This window comes from Stylophora pistillata, chromosome 6 (assembly GCF_964205215.1).
Source record: "Stylophora pistillata chromosome 6, jaStyPist1.2, whole genome shotgun sequence".
In the NCBI taxonomy this organism is placed as follows: domain Eukaryota; kingdom Metazoa; phylum Cnidaria; class Anthozoa; order Scleractinia; family Pocilloporidae; genus Stylophora; species Stylophora pistillata.
Window position 1 is genome coordinate 3,885,663 of NC_142524.1, and position 24,650 is coordinate 3,910,312.

At 37.7% G+C, this 24,650-nt stretch overlaps 2 protein-coding genes across 3 annotated transcripts; both read right to left on the bottom strand.

The window, feature by feature from the left end:
• Positions 1–251: 251 nt before the first annotated feature.
• LOC111337798 (uncharacterized) lies at positions 252–6,528 on the bottom strand. 2 transcript variants are annotated; one of them, XM_022944162.2, is made up of 8 exons: positions 6,401–6,528; positions 5,297–5,374; positions 4,401–4,445; positions 3,676–4,004; positions 3,231–3,290; positions 2,565–2,631; positions 1,430–2,004; positions 252–972 (listed from the first exon to the last, which is right to left on the bottom strand). In XM_022944162.2, the coding sequence occupies exons 2-8, from the start codon at positions 5,355–5,357 to the stop codon at positions 847–849; spliced, it is 1,263 nt and encodes a 420-aa protein (XP_022799897.2). In that variant the 5' UTR covers positions 5,358–5,374; positions 6,401–6,528; the 3' UTR covers positions 252–846. The 2 variants fall into 2 exon arrangements, with proteins under 2 accessions (XP_022799897.2, XP_088581842.1); XM_088725716.1 differs by having other exon boundaries at positions 6,397–6,475.
• An 11,223-nt stretch (positions 6,529–17,751) lies between these two features.
• Positions 17,752–24,010, bottom strand: LOC111337813 (carbonic anhydrase 2). The gene is made up of 8 exons (XM_088763211.1): positions 23,918–24,010; positions 22,169–22,231; positions 21,722–21,748; positions 20,206–20,537; positions 19,862–19,954; positions 19,520–19,586; positions 18,947–19,203; positions 17,752–18,735 (listed from the first exon to the last, which is right to left on the bottom strand). Exons 2-8 carry the CDS (start codon positions 22,215–22,217, stop codon positions 18,610–18,612), a joined length of 951 nt encoding a protein of 316 aa, XP_088619337.1. The 5' UTR covers positions 22,218–22,231; positions 23,918–24,010; the 3' UTR covers positions 17,752–18,609.
• Positions 24,011–24,650: the final 640 nt, after the last annotated feature.

Here is a 24,650-nt window from a genome sequence, read left to right on the forward strand (position 1 = left end):
TCACGCCAGGCCAGTAAGGAATCTCATCAGGCCCAGAACCTATAGATGTCTGGTGCCTCAAGAGATTCCAAACTGTAGAAACTGACCTTTAAAACATAAGAGAAGAAGGACTTGTGATAGCCGGTTTCCATGTTGTTATTACAATTTATTCATTCCAAAATTTTACACACGTTTTCTGTTACTATTTACGTAAAAGATAGAAAAATATTTTTTCCCTCTTATATTCTTATGTAAACCAGTTTCTCCTGACCTGGTACCTAACATTTTTATTGTAAGATCTTCTCTCAACGACATTAAATAGCGACTACCCCTTATAACATACATTTCTTATGTTGTGAGATGCCTCTTTGGAAGAGGGTCTGGAACGAGTTGAATAAAAGTCAGTCGTCAGCATTTAACTAAGGAGAACAAGGGTGGGCTAAAATCTTTCTTCCCAACAGCACAGTGATTCGGCGCTTTTAAGGTTTAAGAATTAAAATACAAATTCCTTTTGCTTTGTCGGAATTTTTCAAGGACTTGGTACAGGGAAACTTTGATGCTATATTTCAAATTCAACCATTGCGACACAGTTGTGTCTGCAAAGAACATTACAGATGAAAAGGGCAAAATAAAACTTAAAAACAGACCGCCATCTCTAAGCTACCCTTTTAGCAGTGTTGATATAGCAACGGACTACGCGCAAAAACAGAAATGTCTTACCCCCGTCTTCCCTTGATTCAATCGTGTAAATGCTAAAAATTTCCGTGCAGGTTAAGTAAGTAAAAGCGATTGCTCGTAGCAAGCTACATTTCAGGTGGTCAATGTCAGTCAGTCAATCCAGACCTTGTTAAACAGAGACGTTCCATATCAGTCTTTCTTGTTTTTGACAAACCAAACCGTGCGATCGTTCAGAGGCTGTAATGGTCTGTAGTTGTCGCACATTTTCGGAGGATTTCTTGGGTATTCACCTTTCAGCTTCCTGAACTTTTTGAGCTATGAATTAATAGCAACCTCTCAATCTCGGTTTACAAAAAGGTAAAAATGTCTCCTTTTTTTCGTTTTTTATCCCGTGGGTAAACCAGTTCCTCAAAATATGGAAATAATGCCAGTTGCTTAATGCATCGGCGATATAAAAGGTAAAGGTAAAAGGCCACTTGAAATTCCTTTTAAAAACCCTTTCTATGCGAAATACCGACTCAAAACCTAGCTGATGTGCCTATTGTAAACTAATTATTAGTTTATCAAAAAACATCATTTTTAGAATAACTCCGCTAGGGAGGTCACCTTAATTATGGGCAAATTTTAAGTGTCTCTGAATCTCTTTGTTCTTATTTCTCTGTGTGCCCGTATTGTGGCGCTCATATTAGAACTCACTCAGGGCAAATTAAAATGTTTATGCAGGCCAAACCAAGCTTTAAGATACCACAATGTGCGTTTATTTCATAATTACCTGATAGTTTGATATAGGAACTTTGGGCTTCAAGACATACCACATCACAGTTTCACAGCAGCGAGGAGTAGTAAGGGAACCTTTGTAGTGGTAATAGTCTGCCAGTATTAGGACCTTTTCATCTTTAGGGTACTTATGCAAACCGTTCCCGTTGTCGTTTCCATTTCCATCTCCGTTTCCGTTTCCGTTTCCGTTTCCATTGCCATTGCCATTGCCATTGCCGTTGCCGTTGCCGTTGCCGTTGCCGTTGCCGTTACCGTTACCGTTACCGTTACCGTTGCCGTTGCCGTTACCGTTACCTTTGCCGTTGCCGTTGCCGTTTCCGTTTCCGTTTCCGTTGCCGTTACCGTTACCGTTTCCGTTTCCGTTGCCGTTGCCGTTGCCGTTGCCGTTACCGTTACCGTTGCCGTTACCGTTACCGTTACCGTTTCCGTCTCCGTTGCCGTTTCCGTTGCCGTTTCCGTTTCCGTTACCATTACCGTTACCGTTGCCGTTGTCTCCATGATGATAATTTTTATTAGGTATAAGCTCCATAAGACGAATTTTGTCCGACTCATCCACTGCTGTCTCTTTACCTGAAAAAAAAAAAAAAAAAAAAATTCACGCACTTTCAATTTCCCTGTCTTCGGGGGCTATTAGGATTCGCTCACAAGTAGGGAAAGACGTTCTCCCTCTTAGGTGTTCTACGGAATGCCTAAAGTAAAACAGGATGACATGTCAGGAAAGAAAAATGTAGCTGATAGCTATGGATTCCAAGATTCGAGGTGCAAAAAGGTTCGTAAAAGGGATTGAAATTGACGTATTCAATTGCAAAAGGCTCATGTCGAGTGAAAGTCTTGCCAATGGTCGTGTAGGAGGAGGTTACTTCTGAAAACTGAGGAGAATAGCTGTCGATAACTGAGATCACAGCAAGCTGTGAGAAGTCATGGCCATAATGAGATGTAAGTAAGAAGCTGTTGGTCAGGAAAATGTTTTTAGTGTAATGTTAACTAGATAAAGGTGAAATTCATGGTTAGTTGATCGACAGCATTTAAATTTACGAAAATCGTGCGTTTCAGAACGTCTATGTAGCTATGATGTGAAATTAACAGGGCTGTTCTTCGGAATTTAAAGAATATATAGAATTGTTACCTACCAACTTCAATTATTTTTGGTAACAATTTGGCAAACCTTCCCAATATCTTGTTACCTTTACGAGAGGCCTAAAGAGAACGACAAGAGCCTTAAGGTCAGCTGGTACTTCTACGAGTGAATCCTAGATGTTTACACTCACATCTCTCACCCAGCTTATAGTGCTTCTTTAAGAGAAAATTCTAATAGCAAAACCTAGTCAATTGATCCTCGATAGGTATAAATTTTATGTACACCATACCCTTACACAATATACCACAATTACCTCGAGATTTGATCAATACATTTAACAGATATATCTAGTCTCTGGATCATCTAAGTCTTATATATGCAAATTTTCATTTTTTCTTAGCTTTTATATGTATAGTCCTTGGCTTTTGAGCCTATCAAATACATATCATGAACCTCGGGCTTGGACTATAGGGAAAGCACTCCCCGTGTATTTGACGTTAGATAAATCATCTTATCTCATCTCAAGATTTTCAGGAAAAAGAATTTAATTTAGAGTGCTGATACAGTTCAATTATCCCTGCGAGCAGAGGTCGCTTCGATCTTCCTAGAAAAGTCTTTCCTTCTTTCCGACTTTTCTAGAGTCCTGCTTTTGTTCCTCCCATACAGCGGCTGGCAATTAATCGAAGTGTGCAAGCAATGCTATATTGATAGAATATACCTTGAGCCACAGCGCAACAACGGACACCTCACCAGTAGCATCCTTAAACACCATATGGAGCTAGAAGAACAAGAAGAAAGAGGGAAACAAGAAAAAAGCTTGTTAGTAACAGCCTAATAACGTATTACGTCGTAACTCACGTTGAACTTAATGGTTTCAGCTTGATGTTTGCAAAAACAAGTGCCTTAAACTTCGTTCTTTCAATATATCCCAATCTGTGTCATCCATTACATTATGTGGCCTTTTTTGCCAAGTTACAATTACCTCGTAGATTGGTTAGACTTAAGCCTAGGGTATATGTCACTTAACCAGTTGTTGATAGGGTAATTAAGACATTCTCATATAGGAAAATAAGAAGAAAAGTGCCAAGAGATACCGAGAAAAGTTCAAGACAAGTTTGTGTTTTGACTAAGAAATCAATACATCCATGTTAGAGTTTCATTACCTGACCAGAATAGCGTTTGCCACTTTCGGTGTGCTCAGATCCTCGATTGTTTTTACAGCCAAAGTGAACATGAAACTGTTTCAGAGTGTAAGTACCATCCAAGCCACCCCCTTCAAGTTTTACAGTTCCTCTGTCCTCGTCAATTTCCAATGTCGGAGCATGACCATTGTTCTTCAGTGTTCCAGTAACCAGGCCTCTTGGATTGTCAAATGTCATTTTCAGAGTTGGGAAATCTCTGTGTTTGGTCTCGCTCTTGTCAATGTTAATTGGGGACTGGTGACTATGTCCGCATTCCTCCCATTTCTTGTGCCAATCCGAAGGACCAGGCACTACGGAGAAGTAAAGCTATGCACTTAGTTTCATGTTCTTCAAAGGAATCAACAGGATTATCATTAGATAGGAGGCTCAAGCAATAACATAATATTATTACTAAAAAAGAGTCACGTCCCTGGATATGCCTCATTAGTGAGTCTACAAACAAACGAGATTATGGTCCCTTACCTGCATCTACCAGGTCAATTTTTATACCAAAGAGAAAAATATTGCAAAATAGCTTTCTATTATAGTTTAAAAGAAGAGTTATATTATTCATGCATTAAAGCTGTTGACATGACTCCTCACTTCAAAACATCCATGGGGAAATTGGGGTAGATATATCCGAGACACAGAGGACCGTAGACAGAAAACACATCTCTGAAAACACGATTACACAAAAAAAGAAGTACCGTCTCCTTTAGTCTCTCCGTAGCTAAAGTGTTCATCCTCTGCCACTGCAAAAAAGAGACAAGAATGAAATACTGACTGTAAACACTAGATTAAGAACGCACGTTTTTCCAATTCATAATGGCAATTGAATTGAGTGGAGTGCAATTTGTTCTGAAATCATATGAGTGATTTCAAAATCAAGCGAGTGCGCGGCAGCAGTTTGATTTGAAATACAATTTGATCACAAGTTGATCCAGTTTGTTCATCCAGAAGTGAGCTGGTTCGTAGAAAGTTGCAAAAGTTGTTTTTAATTTTTCTGCATTTTGATTGGTTTACTTAAATAACCCCTTGTTGTATTTCAGAAAAGCTTCCTCTTTCGCTGGGAAAAAGATTCGATCTCGAGCAAAAATGGAGCGATTTGTGAACAAATCGCACCCTTTTTTGAGAGCCAATCAGATGACAAGGATCACCAGTGATTTTAAAATGGATGTGATAAGTTGTTTAATGATTTGACGAAAATGATAAGGCTATGAAGTAAAGTTAATATATCAACATAGCGACTATCTACCGACAAGATTGCGGAAGACTTAAAAAAAAATTCAAAACATTATATTTGCATGTCTGCAGAAACAAACCACGTACATGGGTGGTAAATAATTGGAAAACAGCTTAAAAATATGAAGTAATAGCAATATGTGAAAATTCTTGAAGAAGTAGAGCATTTTCGAAGAGAAGAGAAAAACATATGCTTGTAAAAATAGAAATCCCTCTAAAAAATAAGACGCATTGGTATGAATAGGACGCCTAATGTACACACAAACCAGTTTTCCTTTGCCAGTCCCAACTGTTGCTCTGAACTGAGCTTTTAGAGCTAATGTTTACAATTTGTTGTAAGTCAGGTTTAGAGCTTACTTACATGGTGGGCAATCTTGACTTGATACCGCACTAAATGTGGACAGTAGTAGTAGTAGTAGCATCTCTGCAGTATAGCAAGCTTGAAAATATATGATAAGAACATTTCAATGTAGGAATTGCTTCCTTGACGAAGATACGAGTTTAAACTTGCATAAGTAAGGACATTTTCTGTTAATTCTCGAAAGTAATAAGGCATTGCATTGGCTTTGCTTTCCTCCCAATGAGTCAGTTGCGAAGACCGTTCATTATAAAGGCACAAGACTAAAGCACTCCTTATAGAACAGTTTCCGTTTTTTTTTCTTTAAGTTCCGGTTAGGTCCATATGACATCTATTTGCAGCCAAGCAGCTTACTGTGAATTTAATTTTGCAGTGTTCAATAAAAATGCGCCTTGAATAAATTCTAAATTTTTCTTCAACTAATTTCATTTTTAGTGATTGTGCTATTGTTAATGTGAATCCCTCATATCCTCCCAGACAGAAACAGATCACGAAGAGAAAAATATACCTTTGACAGTGGGAACTTGATTCCTTTCTTTGCAGTTGTAATTAAAAAACTCAATTTGAGCCAGTTTCACTTCTTAAATAAAAATGGGAAGACCAGCACCTCATCTGATTTGTTTTGTGTAGTTTTTAAGAAATCCGGAAAACGAGATTTGGATCAACTGTTCCATTAAGATTATCTACTTAAATACTTTCAGTTCTATGATATTCCTCTAGCAAACAAAGCTTAAAGACTTGACTAGAGGTTTAGTTCCACCCATGCAGTAAAGAACCCTCTTTGAGAGCAGAGAAAATGGGCAACGAAAACCTATGATCAGTGACACCTTTTAAGCTATGATAGTCATGAACCATAGTATAAGATTGCGGCAGCGCTAACAGTAAAATCCTCCCAGTTTTCATAGTTAATTCCGGAATTCAAAATTTTCTACAGAATGCTCTGCATCACAAAGCTTTGTCCGTTCTTGCAATTTCGAGAAGTTCTTGCCAAATCTTTCGATAGTGAAAAACTACCTAACCTAGTTGCACCACAAAAGTGAGATGTTCTATTTAACTGACAACGATTGCAAAAATCAAACTTTGAAATGAAGAATATACATCACCTACCGCTTGTACCTATGGCCTTTGCTTCTTGTACTTTGCTTCGTGAAGTCCAGGTATCAGGAGATGTTTATATACTTATCCAATTGATATCGGAATACGTAAATAGCATTAAATAATACTAATATTGGTTACTATCAGTCGAATATTAGTTCAAGTAATATATTCCTGAGTTGTCGCGTTTCGTAAAAGAACTAAGCTAGATTACCAGCCATTGTTTAGGAACCGGAGCCACGAGAAAGACTAGACCCGAGAGAGCGGCGGAAATCGAGCCTATGAAAGAACTTGCAAAAAAAGAAAAAAGATGGGAGGAACGAAACAAAAGTTATCCCAGAGATATTGATGAGATCAAATGTTTTTCCCTGTTTCTGAGAGACGAAAACTTCAATTCTCACAACGATTGCACTTAACATATCTTTCAGACAGGATGGCATGTTGTTATGGTTACAAGATAAATAAACTTAGCACAAGTATTCGAGCAGGATCCCTTATTTTTTACCAGCATTACACTGAACCATGAATTTAACTTCGTTGTTACAGAAAAAAAAAACTATCGCGAGAAATTCTTCTTTTCATATCGGAATTTGAAAAAGCATTTCTATAGAATTTAATGAGGTAAATACCTAAATTGATGCCCTTGAGTTATGGTTTCCTTTGGATATTTTACCAATTCTTATATAAAAAACACAAATAAATCACATCTTCTCTTATAAATGCGATTTTATTTGCCGTGAAAAGCATTTTCGCTCGTTCGCTTGCTCACAAGTTAAATAAAAGATAAACTGAAGAGAAAAAAATTGATTTGTGCGCGTGCGTTGAGGATCCACTCGGCTTTGACTCAATATGATTTTGTCTTACCTTGCTACCTATTTATTCTATTCATATATTAAATTAATAATAATAAAAAAGGAAATAAAAAAAAAACATTCTTGTTTTTCGTAGCAATGTTTGTGACATCAACCAATATGATGATCGAATATAACCAGAGAATATGAATGGAAGCGGTAAAGCCTACATTGAATATTCCTTTTTTGTATGAAAACCGGAAAATAACAACCACACGTTCAATGTAACCAGCTCTAAGGTCTTTGATCCTTTCGGCATCTAGAGGTGTACCGCCGCAGCGCACGAATTTAGAGTTTCATAACCATGTGCTTGTCCTGGTTCATAATATCTTTCAGGAACTAGACGAAGGCTCTTTTTATTCGCCTGCAATAAAGATATTACCATTTAATCAGTATCGTTAAGCCATTTTGCACCTGCCTATATACTACAGCTTTCTTGCTCGTCATATATCTATTACTATCGATATTGTTGTCATTGTTTCAAAAGAATATATCAAACTGTGATGGTAAATACTGACAATCAGTCGATAGACTGTGGCACCTCCTAATATATTTACCTTGCATGCAATATTTTGATTATTACAGAAATAACTAAGCCTAATTTCTTTTTACTTTTCTGCCTTATTTCTTTGGCAAAATTTGATCCATTTTTTAGCAACGATCCTGTGTGTGTAGCCAGTTTCCCATAGTTTTTATTGGGGTAAAAAGTAGCCCAGGCTTTGGCAATAATGTAAAGGTTAGATGTATTAATCCAAGAGCTTTGTGAAATAATTTACTTGAATGGGTCAGATTAGGAAATAAAAAATTGCATCTGTGCAACGCGCGAAAATTTACCAATCAGGTTGATAGATAAGATAGATGACTTTAAAAGTATCTAAAAGATAAAATGGTCTAAGACGCAGTGTTACGGCAGATGTTTCATTTGATTGAGACCACGACGCTGAATGGTAGTTCTCTTGGTTTTACAGTACGTGACAGAGTAAATATGGTAGAGAGACCCATAGTTAGAGTTTACACGTTTATCACCTTCTTTTATTGAACAAAAATTTAAGATAACCAACTCGGTAGAAACATGTACCAAAATTTTGTTTGTCATGACTAAAACTGATTTGCTTCGCAGTAAAGTATAAGCACTGGGTATCACATGGAGCTTTTTGCACTAATCACGTAACTTGTCATTAAACTTTAGAAGTTGAATAGCCAATGATCCATTCAGGCTTAGGTGGGATTCGAACCTGTGCCAGTCGCAAGAACTAATTGCTAGGAGTTTATTTTTCCCGTGGAGTAATCTGGAAATTATGTGGCAAAGCTCACATTTGCGTTATGTTCTAAATGATGGTAGACTCAGTGCTGTGTAAAATCAAAATTGTATACGTTTTATTGGTATTTTGTACTTTCCTCGATCTGCAAAAGGCTAATTCCCAGAAGAGGAATCCCACAATGCTGAATCCCAAAATAAGATATAATCTCTCAAATAAAAATCTCTTCGTGAAGAGTCAACACGCATGCATTCTTCTTTTTTGAATTCACCCGAAACACACGACAAGGACAAAATTTTGAAATGTTCACTTTCCTAAGCGAAGTGGTTTGCTACGGGAGCAGAAAATCACAAAAATCAGGTCCTATCAGAAAATTCAGGTATCTCTTACCGCAAACTTTGTTTTCTGAACAACACAAAATAATACATTTGCAAAACAAAGCCTGGAAAACGTTCATGCCACACAATGGTACATCACTTTTTATGACACCCTTTGGGCACAACGAAAGTCGACTGAGCGCAGAAAGCAGTATGTATCACATTTAAACCTTTATTTGAAGTTCTTCAGCATAGCAGAAGGACATCTAACAAGGTGTAGTCATGCGGTAGGTAACGAGGAAACTCAAACTTTTCAAGCTTGAAAATGACATAATATAAGTGTCTTTCTTTGTTCGATGCCATAACATAAAAATTCATGGACCTACTTTAGAAACGATTCACATCCAGAAGATTTTATATTTGAAAAATATGTTTATATTTGGATGGATCTAAGCAGCGATGGTGTGGGTCTTAACGCGCAAATCTTTGAAATAGAGATCATTGCATTTGAATGTTGGTCAGATGCCGAGTACAGACAACTTTCTGATATATATACTTCATTAGCAGTCCTTCCATCCTCGTATATTGCATTGACCAGACATCTTCCGCATTTCGAGAAAGCACTGGCCTATTCTTACCATGTAGGCTGAAGTGATTTAAATTTAGTTTGTAGATATTGATAAAAGTTCGAGGTCAAAAATAGATCCCAATCATTTCAAAGACCGCCTATCTCGTAGACGAGACTACAAACAACGTATTTTTTCGATGGTCGAATATCTCCTGGTATTTGACTCGTGGCCAATTAATACAAGCTTGAAGTCAGGTTAGTCATTATCTTGTAAATATTGATTCAAAATACACGCATCTCCAGATGATTCTGTATTGCTCTTGTGGACTAGCTCTGCCAGTCACGAATATTTGTCTCTTTAAAATTGTCACCAGGCCAACTTTGGATGGATAAGCAAAACAACACTATATCAGGAGCAAACTAAAGAAGAAGCTACCGAAATGGTTTTCATTTGCGTCACACTCGTTTGGGCTCAGCTCTTGAGATAGAAACTTAGCAGACCTCCTAACAGGTATCAGCGCAGAACTTCAACAAGTGCAAAGGATCTCATAACTGAAACCGCAAGGCAAGTAATAGCGTGAGAATTATTGGAAAACATCTAATAAGTACATTTTGTATCTTAGAAGTTGTTGCGATCATTTTAACCGAAGGAGGGAAACCACCCTTCGAAAGTTTCTATCAAAAGCTTTAACTCGGAGTAGAGCCTCTTCTCTTGGTAGTAACAGTGCAGCACGTTACTCTTTGCGGTGATAAGAATCCCAAACTCAAGGTCTACCCGTTTCTTTTCTAACCTTACGACAAAAATCTTGAAAAGAACATCTCATAAGTTGACGATAGACACGCCCCTGATTTTCTTCCAAAACTCTCCATCTAAGTTCGCCCCGACTAATTTTAGCGTACCAGAGCCTATCTTAGCTTGTATGGAAAAGGTTTATCGCGAAACCTGTATTCAGCGAATCTTTTATCAACCGCACACCCTGAATGATGCCGAAAAAACGTTTAAGTCATTAAGTTTTTTTTTGTATTAACTGTGGTATGCTGAAAGTTTAACGAGAAATCAGAGTTTCAAATTTGCTCGATTGCAATTTATTTTCCAAATATTTTTGTGTGTTATTCTATCATCCCGAAACAGTAAGATTCAAATGATTGCTGTTCATCCATTCTGGCCAATGATATTTAGTCAATTAAACACTTTCAGCCTATTCATTAGGCATGTTGCAATTGTACATTGCCAGAAATTTGGGATAATATGGCGGAGGTGGTTCTCGTGTTACAAGCAAAATGGCGCCGAAACAGTATAAGAAAATGTATGGGAAAAGGTTGTTTCTTCAAAATAGCTGTCTAAGAATAGGGTATTCTTGCGCTGCGTAGTTGAAAATGCAGCCTGCATCGGTCAAAGCATCCATCGCTACGAAAAAGAAATACTCAAATTTAAGCCTACCTTTTCCCAAGGCATAAGAGTAAAACTCATAATTTTGACTCCATTTTCCCGTACAAACTCTTAAAATCTGCTTCGACAAGATGTTACAACTCTTTTGCCGGTCGTGGGAACAACCTTGTGAAGATTCGCAACTGCGTAGTTCGATTTGCATTCTACAGAAGTTTGCTCAGCTAAATCGCTCGTAAACGGTCGAATATGTTGGCTCACAAATTTTCCTTGAGCCGGGAGACTCTTCGTATTTTCACGGAGCTCAAATGCCCAAATACGCCATTTTTAAATACCCCAATTTTAGGAAGGAAGAATACGAAAGATACAAGTCCCTGTAACTGCACAATTTGACAGCCATTTTCCTTGTTTTGACGTCTCCTTTAGCTTGCTGGGATAGTAAGGTACCAGGCCTTTCTCTGGCGGGATTTTACGAAACTAGAAAGTTACGTATTCACTTCACTTCCACCGCCGCCATACTGAATGATCTGTAATACAATATACCGCTGACATTTCGTAACGGGCTCGAAATGTCCCCGATTTCTATTGATGATGATAAGATATTTTAATTAAGCCACTTTCCTTGTTAAATCAAAATAACAACGCCACAACTTTAAAATTTGTTTGTAAACTTACCTCTCCCTTTCTATTACACCCACTACCCAATAATTTCCTACTTAATTGCGAATTTCAAAGATTTCTGCTGAAGTTATTGCATCACAGAACTTTGCCAGTTTTCACAATTTCTGAGCTTAAAAGAGACCCAATCAAATTGTACTAAAGATGCTTTTCATCCAGGAGATTTTATATTCTAAAAATACTTTTATGTTACATTTTTTGAAGTCGCAGTTTCAGTCTTTAATAAAAGCAAATCTCTGAAATAAAGATGACTGATTGGACAGTTGGCTAATGGCATTGCATGATATGTTTCATTTACACATTGCACTGTTCAACTGAACATTTTCCACATTTCACTGAGAAGCAATGGTCTATTGTTACCCTGCGGAGGCGACTTAGATTTAGTTTATAATATATAATGGTAATTGAACGTAATGGAGTGCAATTTGGGCTGAGTTCATACGCGTGATTTCAAAATCGAACGAGCTCGCAGCGCGAGTTCGATTTGAAATCACAAGTATGATTTCTTATCAATAAAGATTTAGAAATGCAAAGACTAGCAAAAACTAACGATAAAAACCGACGTTTCGGTGTCATCATGACGCCATTGTCAAGGAGAAATAAAAATGAAGTTTGTGGCAAGGTGTAACACTAAATTAGCATAAATATGTTACGAGCTAATTAAACAAATACTTTTGCGCGAATTGAATCGCTTTGCACGTTCAGAGTGGGTTTTAAGTCTCTGATGAAAAGCATTTCGTTCACCAAACAATGGAACTTGTTACTACACTTTTTCAGAATGCTAAAACGTTTCAGTAGGTCTTTCGGGACTTCGCTGTGCCGTTCGTGGTAGTGTTTATATATTGAAGATGCCTTTCGTTTATGTCCATCCACGCCCAAGTATGATTTCAGACCAAAATTGCACGACACGAGGTTCAATTACCACTTTATTATATCCATTTTGAAATCGCCCAAATACAGGACTGGGTCAATTCAAATATTTTATTGATGCAGTACTGAGCCGGTTTTTAAATAAAAGCGGAACCGGAAACGCTTTTACATCTTATTTTGTATGTGAAACAGAAAGACTTTGACGTCATGTGTCAAAAACTCAGTCAAGTTTAAAATGATGCGATTTAGAGCAAAAAATGGTGCGATTTGTGAATAAATCGCATCAATTAGAGCCAATCAGATTACATGGACCACCAGTGATTTCAAAATGGATGTAATAAATTTTGAAAATAGATCGGAATCAAAAATAGACACCGGTCATTTCAAAGACCGCCTATCTTACAGGCTTAAAACAAGATCAAATTTTGTCGATGGTCGAATGTCTCCTGGTAATTGACTTGTGGGTAACTCATATTTCCTATCAGATATTGATTAAATACACGCATCTTCAGATGATATTGCCTTGAATTTTTAGAGTAGTTCTGCAATTTACGTAGACATTTATCTATTTAGAATTGTCATCAAGCAAACATCTTTCTCAAAGGGAGTTGTGGATAAGTAAAGAAAAAGAACCTTGAATGCTGAAACAATATTTAATAGATAATTACTGAGGCTCACAGCATTGTTGGGTCTAATGCAGGCAGCTGAGACCGCAAGCCGAAGCTGCCTGTATTAGACTCAACAATGCTGTGAGCCGAAGTGATTGTCTATTATTATTACTGACTTTCTTAAAATCCTATTGTTCTCTCTCTGCATCACATCGACGATTTCAGTCGCTTTTACATTGATGCTCTGGCACACCAACAATTAAATCAGCATATATTGAACAGTAGTGGTAACGCAGTAAATGGCTTGAGCCCGGTGGTAACATGTGAAGGTGTAGTCTGATCGTCCGGGTGAGTGTAGTCCTGAGAAGGACTGTTGTCGGTGGAAATGACTGACGTTTCGACAACCTGTGCGGAAGTCATCATCAGAGTCAAGTGATCACTTGACTCTGATGATGACTTCCGCACAAGTTGTCGAAACGTCAGTCACTACCACCGACAACAGTCCTTCTCAGGACTACACTCACCCGGACGATTAGACTACACCTTCAGTAGTGGTAACATTTGTGTAATCCTTTTTGATTGTCCTCTTCAGCCATTTTCAACACTTTGTAAAGATGATGCAACTTTCCATTCCTATGAGGAGAATTTTCTTCTTTCACATGTATGTGTGAACAAAATTTCATGCAAATGACGAAAACACATTTGCATAGATACAACGCATTATATTTGGTCATTTTGAGTTTTTCGTTGCAAGGCATAACAAAACCTGTTTTGAAGCTGGAGGGAAGATTCTTCGGAAGACGAATCAGCAATTTTCATAACGCAGAGCCAGATATCGGAGAATGCTTAAACGCGAAGGCGCACTATATAAACAAGTCTTCCCTGGGAAGACCAAGGTTCATTTGTCACTCACCGTTGACGTGTACAGGACAAATTCAAATGCTGGTAGAGGAACAAAAGGAGCTAATGAGATATCTATTGTTTACTCCCAACGTGCGAACCACCTACTTCGATCTCAAATTTACCGCCACAGATAAAGACAGTTTCCATTGGAGAAAGGAAATACAAATCTCAAAAATTCTTGTATTGTGATGAAGACATAAAACAATTTTAAGGAATGCTCCTGCTGTTCACTGCTTTGAAGTAGCTGTAGCTCAAGCTCACTTGACTCTAAGAGTTTTACATCACACGACGGTTGATTGACAAATGGTCCAGTGGGACCTAAGGCTCCTTTTCTAGCGCGCCCTCGTGTTTAAGGTAATTAAATATTTTAACTTTATTGTTTCGGTCATTTTTAAACGACCGAGAAAAAGTTTCGTTGCATTTTTTCTTCTTCAGAAGAGCAAAGATTCAGAAAACCAATTACATACTTTGAGTGCGAGAAGTTTCAGAAAACCAATTACATATTTTGAGTGCGAGAAGTTTGAAGAAAGTTGGGTGTTGGACGCAAGTCGTCAAAAATGGGCCCGGGTGGTGAAAGTCTTTGATCAGTGGAGGGTTAAGAGAGACGAGGCGGTAGTTAAACTGAGTTACAGTGGCAAACCTTTAATAGAAGAGAATCTAAATTAAATGTCTGACGAGCAACCTTAGCCCGACTTGTTTCGGAAGTTAGAAAAGAAGACGAACAAGAGTATCGAGGAAAGACCTTATATAAAATGATAGGTAGCATTCAAACGTTTTTACGTGTGAGATGTAAGCGAAATGTAACTTTGATTGATAAAACAGATTGTTCATTTAGAAGTTTGAATTCTGTTTGAATTTTCAAATGAAAGAAATAGCCGGACAAGGAATAGGTACAGTTGTCAACAATTGTCAACAAGGCTAATTTCATCACGGAGGAACAAAAAAACTATTTGTGGGAAAACGGCTTCTTAAGAAGCGAGAACAGGGAGCTACTTTGCAAAACTTTGGTCTGGGTTTTTGGCATTCAGTTTACTTTGAGGGCTGGGCAAGAACATAAGAATTTGAGGTTTATAAATTCACAGTTATCTTTACAACGGGACGAATCGGGCCATGAATTCTTGCAGCATCTACTGATAAAAATAAGCGAAAGAAGTTTTACACTACGCTACGATGACGCCATGTCATCATCTTCAAGTGAAAACGGAGAATAAAATTTTGACAACTTAATATATATCGTGCAAGGCGATAAAATGTAAAGTATCATGTAAAAAGTGACAAATTGAAATAAAATTGAAATAAATAGTTTTGCGCGTATGGAGTCTGATTATGTGTTCAAGCATGGCCTTTTCTTCTTTAAGACGGAAAAGTTGTTGGAAAGGTCGCCGATGGTTTCCAGACAGTGGTCGTTCTTTAGGTGCTTGCCAATTGCTGAATAACGGTGTTCGTCAAGACGTTGGTGTAAATGTCGGCTGTTGTAGCCGACATACTCTGCATCACACAGATCACATTTATAACTGTATCCTCGTCTTTGTTATGGCTAGTTTCACATCAGATTATATACCTGACCTTTCCAAAGTCAGTATTAACCCTTCGCATACCAAGTGGCCACATATGGCCACTTCAATACAGACCCCATTCGGGCGGCCTTAAAAGAGGGATTTGAGGTGCTGGGAACTAGTACTATATTTCATTTTAGATTACATAGAGTAGTTTGTCAGTTTTTTCGAGGATTTCTTCCATCAAGCTTGTTTTTGAGTAAGTTTTGAGGCTTTTTGTGATTTAAAAGTTTTGAACGGGGAGATTTAAAAATGGCAGCTCTTCAAGATGATGCCGTACTACATTTCGACGTTCAAAACAATGTTCAAATTCAATTTATCGACGAAGATGACTTCCCTCTTGCCAGTTTCACCGAGCATCGAGCCTCTGACGAGGAGTTTTACTCTGGTGCATCGGAATCAAGCTCCGAGGATTCTGGCGAGGAGTCGGAAGAGGAAGATCACACTGGAAACGAAGTGGAATTGAATGAAGAAGATTGGTCTAGAGAAGTCGAACGCTGAGAAGATATCGATTTTCAGTGAAGAACCTGGAATGAATGTCTGCACAAGAAACCTGAAATCGTATTTGAATTTTTTGGAGCTTAAATAAAAGCATATTTCCTTCAGGTAACAACTCCGCACTGCATTTTGCTGTGCTTTCATAAATCCTTAACTCAGGCTGACAATTCAACGAGATCTTAAGAAGAACATCTGATAAGTGACGATCCCTTCTTCAACTCAAAACCCAGCATGTTGGTTAGTCTCGACTTAATTAAAGACCTGGCCCAGGTTGTACGAAGGTTGGATTTAACGAGATCTTAAGAAGAACGCCTGATAAGTGACGATCCCTTCTTCAACTCAAAACCCAACATTTTGGTTAGTCTCGACTTAATTAAAGACCTGGCCCCGGTTTTATCAAGGTTTGATTTAACGTGATCTTAAGAAGAACACCTGATAAGTGACGATCCCTTCTTCAACTCAAAACCCAGCATTTTGGTTAGTCTCGACTCAAAGACCTGGCCCCGGTTTTACCAAGGTTGGATTTAACGTGATCTTAAGAAGAACGCCTGATAAGTGACGATCCCTTCTTCAACTCAAAACCCAGCGTTTTGGTTAGTCTCGACTCAAAGACCTGGCCCCGGTTGTACGAAGGTTGGATTTAACGAGATCTTATGAAGAACACCTGATAAGTGACGATCCCTTCTTCAACTCGAAACCCAACATTTTGGTTAGTCTCGACTCAAAGACCTGGCCCCGGTTGTACGAAAGTTGGATTTAACGAGATCTTAAGAAGAACACCTGATAAGTGACGATCCCTTCTTCAACACAAAACCGAACATTTTGTTAGTCTCGACTTAATTAAAGACCTGGCCCCGGTTGTACGAAGGTTGCATAATGCTATCTATTGGGTGAATCTCTATCCGGTGGATAACGCAATCGTTTTGGTAATGCGCATGCTTATCCGCTGGATAGTGTTATCCGCTCTTGGAACAACCAGGCCCAGTTGTTGTTTGTCGTCTGGGGAGGCTCAGAGGATTCTGAAGGAAACACATGGTTTTCAGGGGGAACGAAGAGGGAATCAGTCGTCGCTCACAGAGCATGAAGAAGGAATGCCAATTAACTGCCAATCAGGGAGGATTATAAGAATATTAGAGAGGGATCAGCTAATTCTTATCGTGACAACAAAAATCCCTCTCCTCCCCTCCCAACCAGGGCGATAGATAATGACCGGTCCTTGAATGTAACTCATAAGAACCTATCCAAAGGGCGTACGGAAACCATTCACTGTGAAACATATAAATTTAATCAACAGGTGGAGAATATTGTAGAGGATTTTTCTCAACAAACAAGGCTATTCTTCTCGTCCAATTCTACTGATGATGGCATCTCTATCCTTAGTGGTCAAAAAGCAACCAAATGCTCATGCTTTGGATCTAGCAACCGAGATGATTTTGAAATTTTTTAAAATACTGTCATGAATAATGCAACTGATACGCCCTATTCTAAGTCAAGGGTGTTTTAATTTTTGTAGCATAGTCTTAAAATATTCTAGTGGATGCCGATAGCTTAGGCGCGATCTTTATTTTAACTTCACAATCATTTCTATTTCATTAACAGAGCTGTCCTCCGAATTTCAACACATTTGTAGCTTATTACTTTCTTTTGGCTTTTTAAAGAGTGTTATTTGAGACATGGCTAACCAGAATTGAAAACTTGACATGTATGTAATCAGAGAAAAATACCATCTCTGTTGTATCTTCTTACGCAATTGGTGGGTAGAAAAAGTTTGTAAATAGTGGCGGCACTAGCTGTCCATTCATTAAACTCCGTCATATTGTGCGCTTACAACTGCATTATAATTTTCAAAAATTAGAACTACCAGTATATTCAATGATTAGATTTTATTAAAAAAAAACGCTGACATTTTACAAATTTGTAGTCATAATTTGAGTAAATTTTCCCCAATCCCGTTGCCTCTTTTGTTTTTCATCCCCATTTTTACAGGTTTTTTGTTCTGTTTTAGCAAACTATTACATGTTTTATTTCCTTGAATTCGGGCGTCGTGAACAAAAATATTAGAAATCAAAATACTATTACAAAATACGGTTTCATCCCCCTGTCCACCTACCCTGCATCATTCCTAACTCCTACCACCCCCTCCCCCTTCAAAGACAGGAAATTCAGTCCATATCCTCTTGACCCGAGACGGTAACCATGGACAGGGGGGAGGGGAGAGGGGGGAGAGAGGTAAGGATGCATCATGATAGTTTTAACAGTTTGATGATACAGAATCTTCTGGCCAATGGGACCGGAGTCATGGTAAGACCCTCGCGTCTCCCTTCCCCGCCCCGTTTTTTTATGAAATATCCAGCAGATACATCTAACCTCTGTTTAAAGCTTATGCGCTGTCTATGTTAGGAATTCATTAAGTGATTCACCAGAGCGTGAGAAGTTTCATGGGCGAAGAGAAAGATTTAAGGGAAGAAAATTCTCAGAAACTTGTTCGTGGGCTAGAATATTGGTTTTAGATGTGTCGAACATCCAGGTTCGAAATTTCTCGCTTCCTGGCTCAGCTGCAAACAGAGATAGTTTGTGTTGCAGCATGCGGAGCTGTATTAGGACACTTCCGGATAAGTACTGTGATCATGTGCAGTGTTAAAGCGACATTTTCATTCCTTGTGCGGTTTATATTTGGAGCCTTTGTAAGGGTGAGTGGTTATTAGCAAAACAAGGTGATTGTCCTTTCAGTCCCGGCTGGAGAGGACAGAGTACACCTTGCGTTTGTGCAACGGTTGTACAGGCCTAATGTTGTCACACATCAAACCTGGAGCACCTCCATACTGAGCCTTCAACTTCCTGAACTTTTTGAGCTGAAAAAAAAAAGGAAAAGTCTTGTTTAGAGCTCTTTTCACCCAGCATAAAGGGTGTGGCTGTTACCGGTTGCTTCGGAAAAAAAAAGGTCCCCCCAGTTGTTTACCGAAAGGAATTCTGTACAACAATGAAACAACTGTACGTCTCATTAATAATAATAATAATAATAATGATTTATTCATACTTTTCCTCATGTTACATGAAGCTAACCTGGATATTGGAGATCTTGATTTTGTCCTTGAAAACGATCCAGGTGACAGATTCATAGCAGGGAGGTGTGGTAAGGGAGCCCTTGTAAGTGTAGTATTTTATTTTCTTTTTTGCGTCCACCTCTTCCTCTTCTACAGCGTCCGGATCATCAGCAGCGATATCCTCATCGTCCTCATCTTCGTCCCCTTGTTTGTTGTTGTAAGGCATGAGGTAATTCAGCTTAATGCCGTCAGCGGCTGTAACATTAGCGCTGGCACCTTTGAGAAGAAAATCCAGATTTATCATTTAACAGGAAAAAAATGATGCTTTGTTAGTTTAAAAAGCTGTAATTCTGACCTCGTGGGCGCTCATCCGATTATCAACATGGTCGTTTATGTAGTGATTACAACAAGAGGATGTTGGCTAAGAGCTTTAAGAGCGAAATTTTGTAAAAAGTAATTATTGACTTGAGGTGTCATAAGGGGGATCAACTTTAAAGAAAGAATTTCCTCATTACCTTTTAAATGGATAAAGCAGAAATATATTGAAAGCCTCCTATAATTTGTTGAAATTGATTACGATGTTTTTATTTACCTTCTCCTACGATCTTTGTCAGTTTCTTTGCAAAACTTCCGAGAACCCTGTTTCCTGGGCAAGTGGCCTGCAAATATGGATACAGTAACAATTAATTAGCGGCTTGAGGACTCTCTTATAGGTATATAACTAGAGCTACATTACAGTTAGTTATTGAAATGTTTTCATGCATGGTGTTGTGTTTTATTTGAGTGAGCTGACAGCAACTCTGTTGCCATTTAATTTGGGTACAACTTTTCTTCTCCATCTTTTAGTAATTTCCATCATCGAACGTCAGGATCACAATGAAAAGACAAAATGAACACATAGATTTGTTAATGAAAGACAACAAGCACTATTTACCGTGATAAGGACTCCAAGAACTGCAAGGCCGTCAGGTTTATCCACAGCGTTTTGGAACGTTTCGTACTTTTTGTTGAAGAAAACCAAGTGAAGCTAAAAGCGAAAGAAGAAAGCCGCGAGTGCATAAATATCAAGAAATAAAAGATAAATGACTTTTACTTGAGGCCGACTTGTCAATAAATGTACATGTCAATGGGACCAGTATCCATCAGAATTAGATAAGTATTTTGATCAGTAACTAATACATTGAAATAGATTTTATTATAAAGAACAAAAGTTATCCCATTTGATCCAATAATACTTTTCCAAGTTCACATATGATCACTGTAAGAAGTAATAAGTACCTGAGCAGGAAAAGCCTGGTCATCAATCAAATGTTCTGATCCTCGACCATTTTCGCATCCAAAATGAAAATGGAATTGTTGAAGAGCGTACTCGTCACAATCCAAAGGACCGCCACTGAGTTTAGCGCCTCCCTTTGAACTGTCGATGTTGACAACAGGAGAATGGCCAGCATTAAGTAGTTCTCCAGTCACTCGGCCGCATGGGTTGTCAAAGCTAATCTTAAGATCAGGATAGCTTTTCTTCTTCACTTTCTTTGTTTCGATGTTTACGGGAGACTGGAATTTTCCTCCACACAACGGAAAGACCTTGGACCAGTTACTTGGAGTCGGGACTGTTGAAACGAAAACCAATCGTCAATAACAATTCTAACATAACCAAAGTAAAGCTTGCGCTCGGATTGGTCAATTTAGTGTCCACAATTTGCCCATGGGTGTACCGGCTGCTGAGGTGAGCAGATGCAAAAACAAGTTTTCCGCACGCGCTTGTTTTTTGTGGTCACGTAAGATTTGTTAAATAAAAGAAAACTCTTTTGCTATAATGTATTAATGTTAGGTTATAAAACAAATGGTAAACGCCACAGTGTACACTACTCAATTATGGATGCGCTTGGGAGATTTCCTGAGCACTCAAGAAGCTAGAGTCGCTCTCAGCTATCGCCCCGCGCGACTCCTTAGCAACTATTTGGTTCAATGCGAACTTAGCTATCGATTACTTTTAATTTCCCATCAGATTAACCTCATAGTCAAAATTTGACCTCATTCAATATTCTCCAAAAAGAGATAAAACATCTAGGATTTTTAATTTGGCGTAGGTTTATGTACCAAATCTTTTCAGAAAGTTTAAGCTTAGCAGCCTCCTGCGTAAATCCATAACTCATTAGTGTATACTATAGTGTTTACCATTTGTTAGTTTAGACATCTTGGTCAAAGGAATTGAGCTTGCATGTGACTGGAATTACTTTATTGAGCTCTGTGATATTGCTATTAGTTTAACTAAATTTAATTGTGAGTTTGCCGTGCACCTTGCTTGGAAATCTCATTAGTTAAATGCCCGTAGAGGTCGACGAAACTTTGTCAGCATTCTGACAAACCTGAACATATTCATCAATTGGTCTTTCCGCCATTACGAATTAATACAATTGCTTTTGACTTGTGTTGCTTACAAGCTATTTTTGCAGTAGGAGAATAGAACGGTGTCAAATTTAGCAAATAATCGGCCGGTATGATATATATCTGATTTAATCATGGGCGGAAATTTGGCGGGGAGATTAAAGACAAAAAATAACTGATTGAAGAAAGAGTAATAAAGCACAAAAAGACAAAAACATAACACTATGGCAGAAAGAATCTTAGTAAAAGGATAAGTAGTGAAAAAAAATTCGATAAGACTTTTCTAACCAGATGATTCTATCATATGGCAAATTCAATTTGTGTACGAGGACATCTGACCAATAGTTTTAGTCATAAACCTAAACTTCTAAAATTTTACGAAAATAAAATAAAAAAAGAGTATTACCTCCTTGTTCAGACATATAGCCGTACTCTAAATGATAAAAGTGTGAAAAAAAAAGAGGGTTAGTTATTCCGATACTTAAAGAACTGGATAATGCAACTTTCTCATCAAAAGAAATTCTTTATATATTGATAATTACAAATTATATGAAAATATTAAGACCAAGATTGTAATATCTCAATATCTTGCGCCGATTGAAACCAACTACTTGCCAAATTTATGCTTTCACTTATTACAAGAGAATACGCCTATCATTAGTGCATCTGGATTTTTCGCTGCGATTTCAGTCGCTTTTTCTGAGATATAATCCAAGGCTGCGTAATTTTTGTTATACAAAACCGTCAAGTAACTAGAAAATAAACATTCATGCAACAAAAACACTAGAAAGTGTTTGTCAATTCAATATCAGGCCACATATATTTGGCAGAGAAATTATAACAGGAAACTTACCTTGGCACATGGCCGCAGCGATCATAGAAATTAGCCACAGAAAATACATCGCAGTTAACTGGCCTAAAAAAGAAATCAAGAGTATAGCGTCAACCATAACTGGTGAAACAAAATAGTTTTAATCTATCTTCTGGGTTTACAATGTCGCTTATACATTCAACGTAAAAATATTAAGGTTAAGCAAATAAAACGAGAGTTTCCTTTCCATGATTTTTGATTCTGTATGAAAAATATCTAAATTTGGTACATGTTTTTGACGAACAAATTCTTTTCAACATTCTTTTGAAAGGTCAGCACATGTAGGTGTCGAATTTCCAATTCAAAGCGACATTTAAATTATATTTAATCATTATTATAGCGAGAACAGGCCACACAGTTAAGCTTTGATGTCACGAAGTAAAATATATTGTTTACCGTCTAAAGATTGAAAATGAAAAATATGCCAACTAGCTAAAAGTAAGAAAAAATTTGTCAGGAGAAAAACGTAATGCAATACAAAGGGTGGGTCCAAGTCCGACAAACATCTAAGTGCACGTGAAATACATAAAGTCAAATGTTTGCACGTGAGTTGGCGCAATAGTTTATGTTCGCGCTGATATATATGCTGGTTGGAAGTTGATCTGATGAGTGATCTGGCACGTGAGCTGGCACATAAATTGGCACGTGAGATGCCAATTTAGATGACAGAGTATATTAGATATAGGTTTAACGATTTGCGCGGTGTTACTTAACATCTTCCTCACAAAAACTTTTTTCAATGAGCAAGTAGACTGAAATTTTTATCCTTAAAATCAGTCCGTGAAAATTTTCTCGGAAAGGAAAAATTTGAAGAACAATTTTTGCGCGAAGATTGAGTTGGTTGAAAAGACTTGAAAGCAATAGAAGCCGAAGCAACTATTTGGTTCAATGCGAACTTAGCTATCGATTACTTTTAATTTCCCATCAGATTAACCTAATAGTCAAAATTTGACCACATTCAATATTCTCCAAAAAGAGATAAAACATCTAGGATTTTTAATTTTGACGTAGGTTTACGTACCAAATCTTTTCAGAAAGTTTAAGCACGAAATGTGTCCAGTTTTAGAGCTTTTGTCTATTTACTTTAGTCTTTTGATTGTCGATGATCAGTAAAAAAAAAATTATCGTTCGACATGTTCAATGTACACTTTTGCCTTAGTTTAAAGAACTTTTTGCATATTAGTTGCAGATCTGCAGAACTGATCTATTTGTCGCTGACTTCACTAAATATCTGTTGTAGTTGTTGTTGATTTAAGAGATACAAAAAACTCTTCAAAAGCAAACGAGGCAAAAAAAACTGACGCCAGAGAAATACGAGTTCAGGCTCAATTTCGGTTTACAGAAAATAGGAGGTGCACCGTTGTATCTTCAATTAAAGGAAACAATTTCATTTTCTGAAGAAAAACTATCAAGTTACGACTAGGAGACCCGTTCTAAAGGAAAAGTCCCTGACTTACGGGGGGAAAGACGAGCTCAAGATTTCACTCCGTTTGTTCTCACAAATTAAGTATCCTTTGCTCAGCTATCGAGGCGAAAGAACGCAGAAATTTGCGGTTTCTACTAACGACGAAATCGAAATTGAACGCAAAATTCTGGATCAGTGAAATAAAAAGGATTTTAACATTGAGCTGGTGAAAAAGAGTAACCAAGAGTAACTGGAGTTTAAGTGAAAGGAAGAAAGAAAAAAATTGATCCATCTTGGTGGGCTATTGTAAAATTTTCTTCACTTACTTGAAATTCTTTCAAAGGACCTCTTTCCAATTTCGGATCTGTTTTCCTTGACTAGTTTCTATGAAAGTGATTCGATCTTTCGATGCAAAGAAATTTAAAGTCTAAGGGTTGGTCAGTATCACTTGGAAAATATCCATAACGTCATTAATTTCTGTCAAATTGATATTGTTTAAATTGCCCCATGCCACTTGGTAGGATCAAGGACCTAAATGTCTCCTCGAGCGGTATTCACAGACAAAAATAAGTATTTGCTATACTTACACAGAAATATACTTACACAGAAATTTACAGAAGAAATTGCCATCTTAATCTCGTCCATTATACGGAAGTCAATTTAGAATGACAAAAATTTTATAAAAAGATACATCAGGGGAGAGACTGAACATGGTTTTGATCTTTAAAATACAAGAGAGAAATTTTTTAAAAGACCGTATTCCAGGAACAGAATATCACTGTAACATACCTACAGTAAAACAAGCTTTCTGATTGGACCAAAGCGCTATCTTTTTTAACCTCTTTATATTAGCCATAATGTATGTCATTATATCTAAAGTCGTCTCACGTTATCTATGTGCGTCGCACGTGATCAAGACCTGCACACCGTTATATTTTCGCACGTGCGTCTCAGAGGAATGTTCTAAATAAACTGCAAACTACAAGGTTTTAGAGTCGTTGTAGATATTGTTCTGAAATTACTAAATGGCATATTTTTGTAGTCCCGAACCGTAAACAA

Excerpts from the sequence above, each read along its gene's own strand:
- LOC111337798 (XM_022944162.2), bottom strand. The coding sequence starts at position 5,357 with ATGCTACTACTACTACTACTGTCCACATTTAGTGCGGTATCAAGTCAA. Across the intron at positions 4,005-4,400 it reads CGGAGAGACTAAAGGAGACG|TGCCTGGTCCTTCGGATTGG; the intron begins GTACTTCTTTTT and ends ACTTCTCCGTAG. Across the intron at positions 973-1,429 it reads TTCCTATATCAAACTATCAG|CTCAAAAAGTTCAGGAAGCT; the intron begins GTAATTATGAAA and ends ATTAATTCATAG.
- LOC111337813 (XM_088763211.1), bottom strand. The coding sequence starts at position 22,217 with ATGTATTTTCTGTGGCTAATTTCTATGATCGCTGCGGCCATGTGCCAA. Across the intron at positions 21,749-22,168 it reads CGCTGCGGCCATGTGCCAAG|AGTACGGCTATATGTCTGAA; the intron begins GTAAGTTTCCTG and ends TTTATCATTTAG. Across the intron at positions 19,587-19,861 it reads TTCTTGGAGTCCTTATCACG|GCCACTTGCCCAGGAAACAG; the intron begins GTAAATAGTGCT and ends CCATATTTGCAG.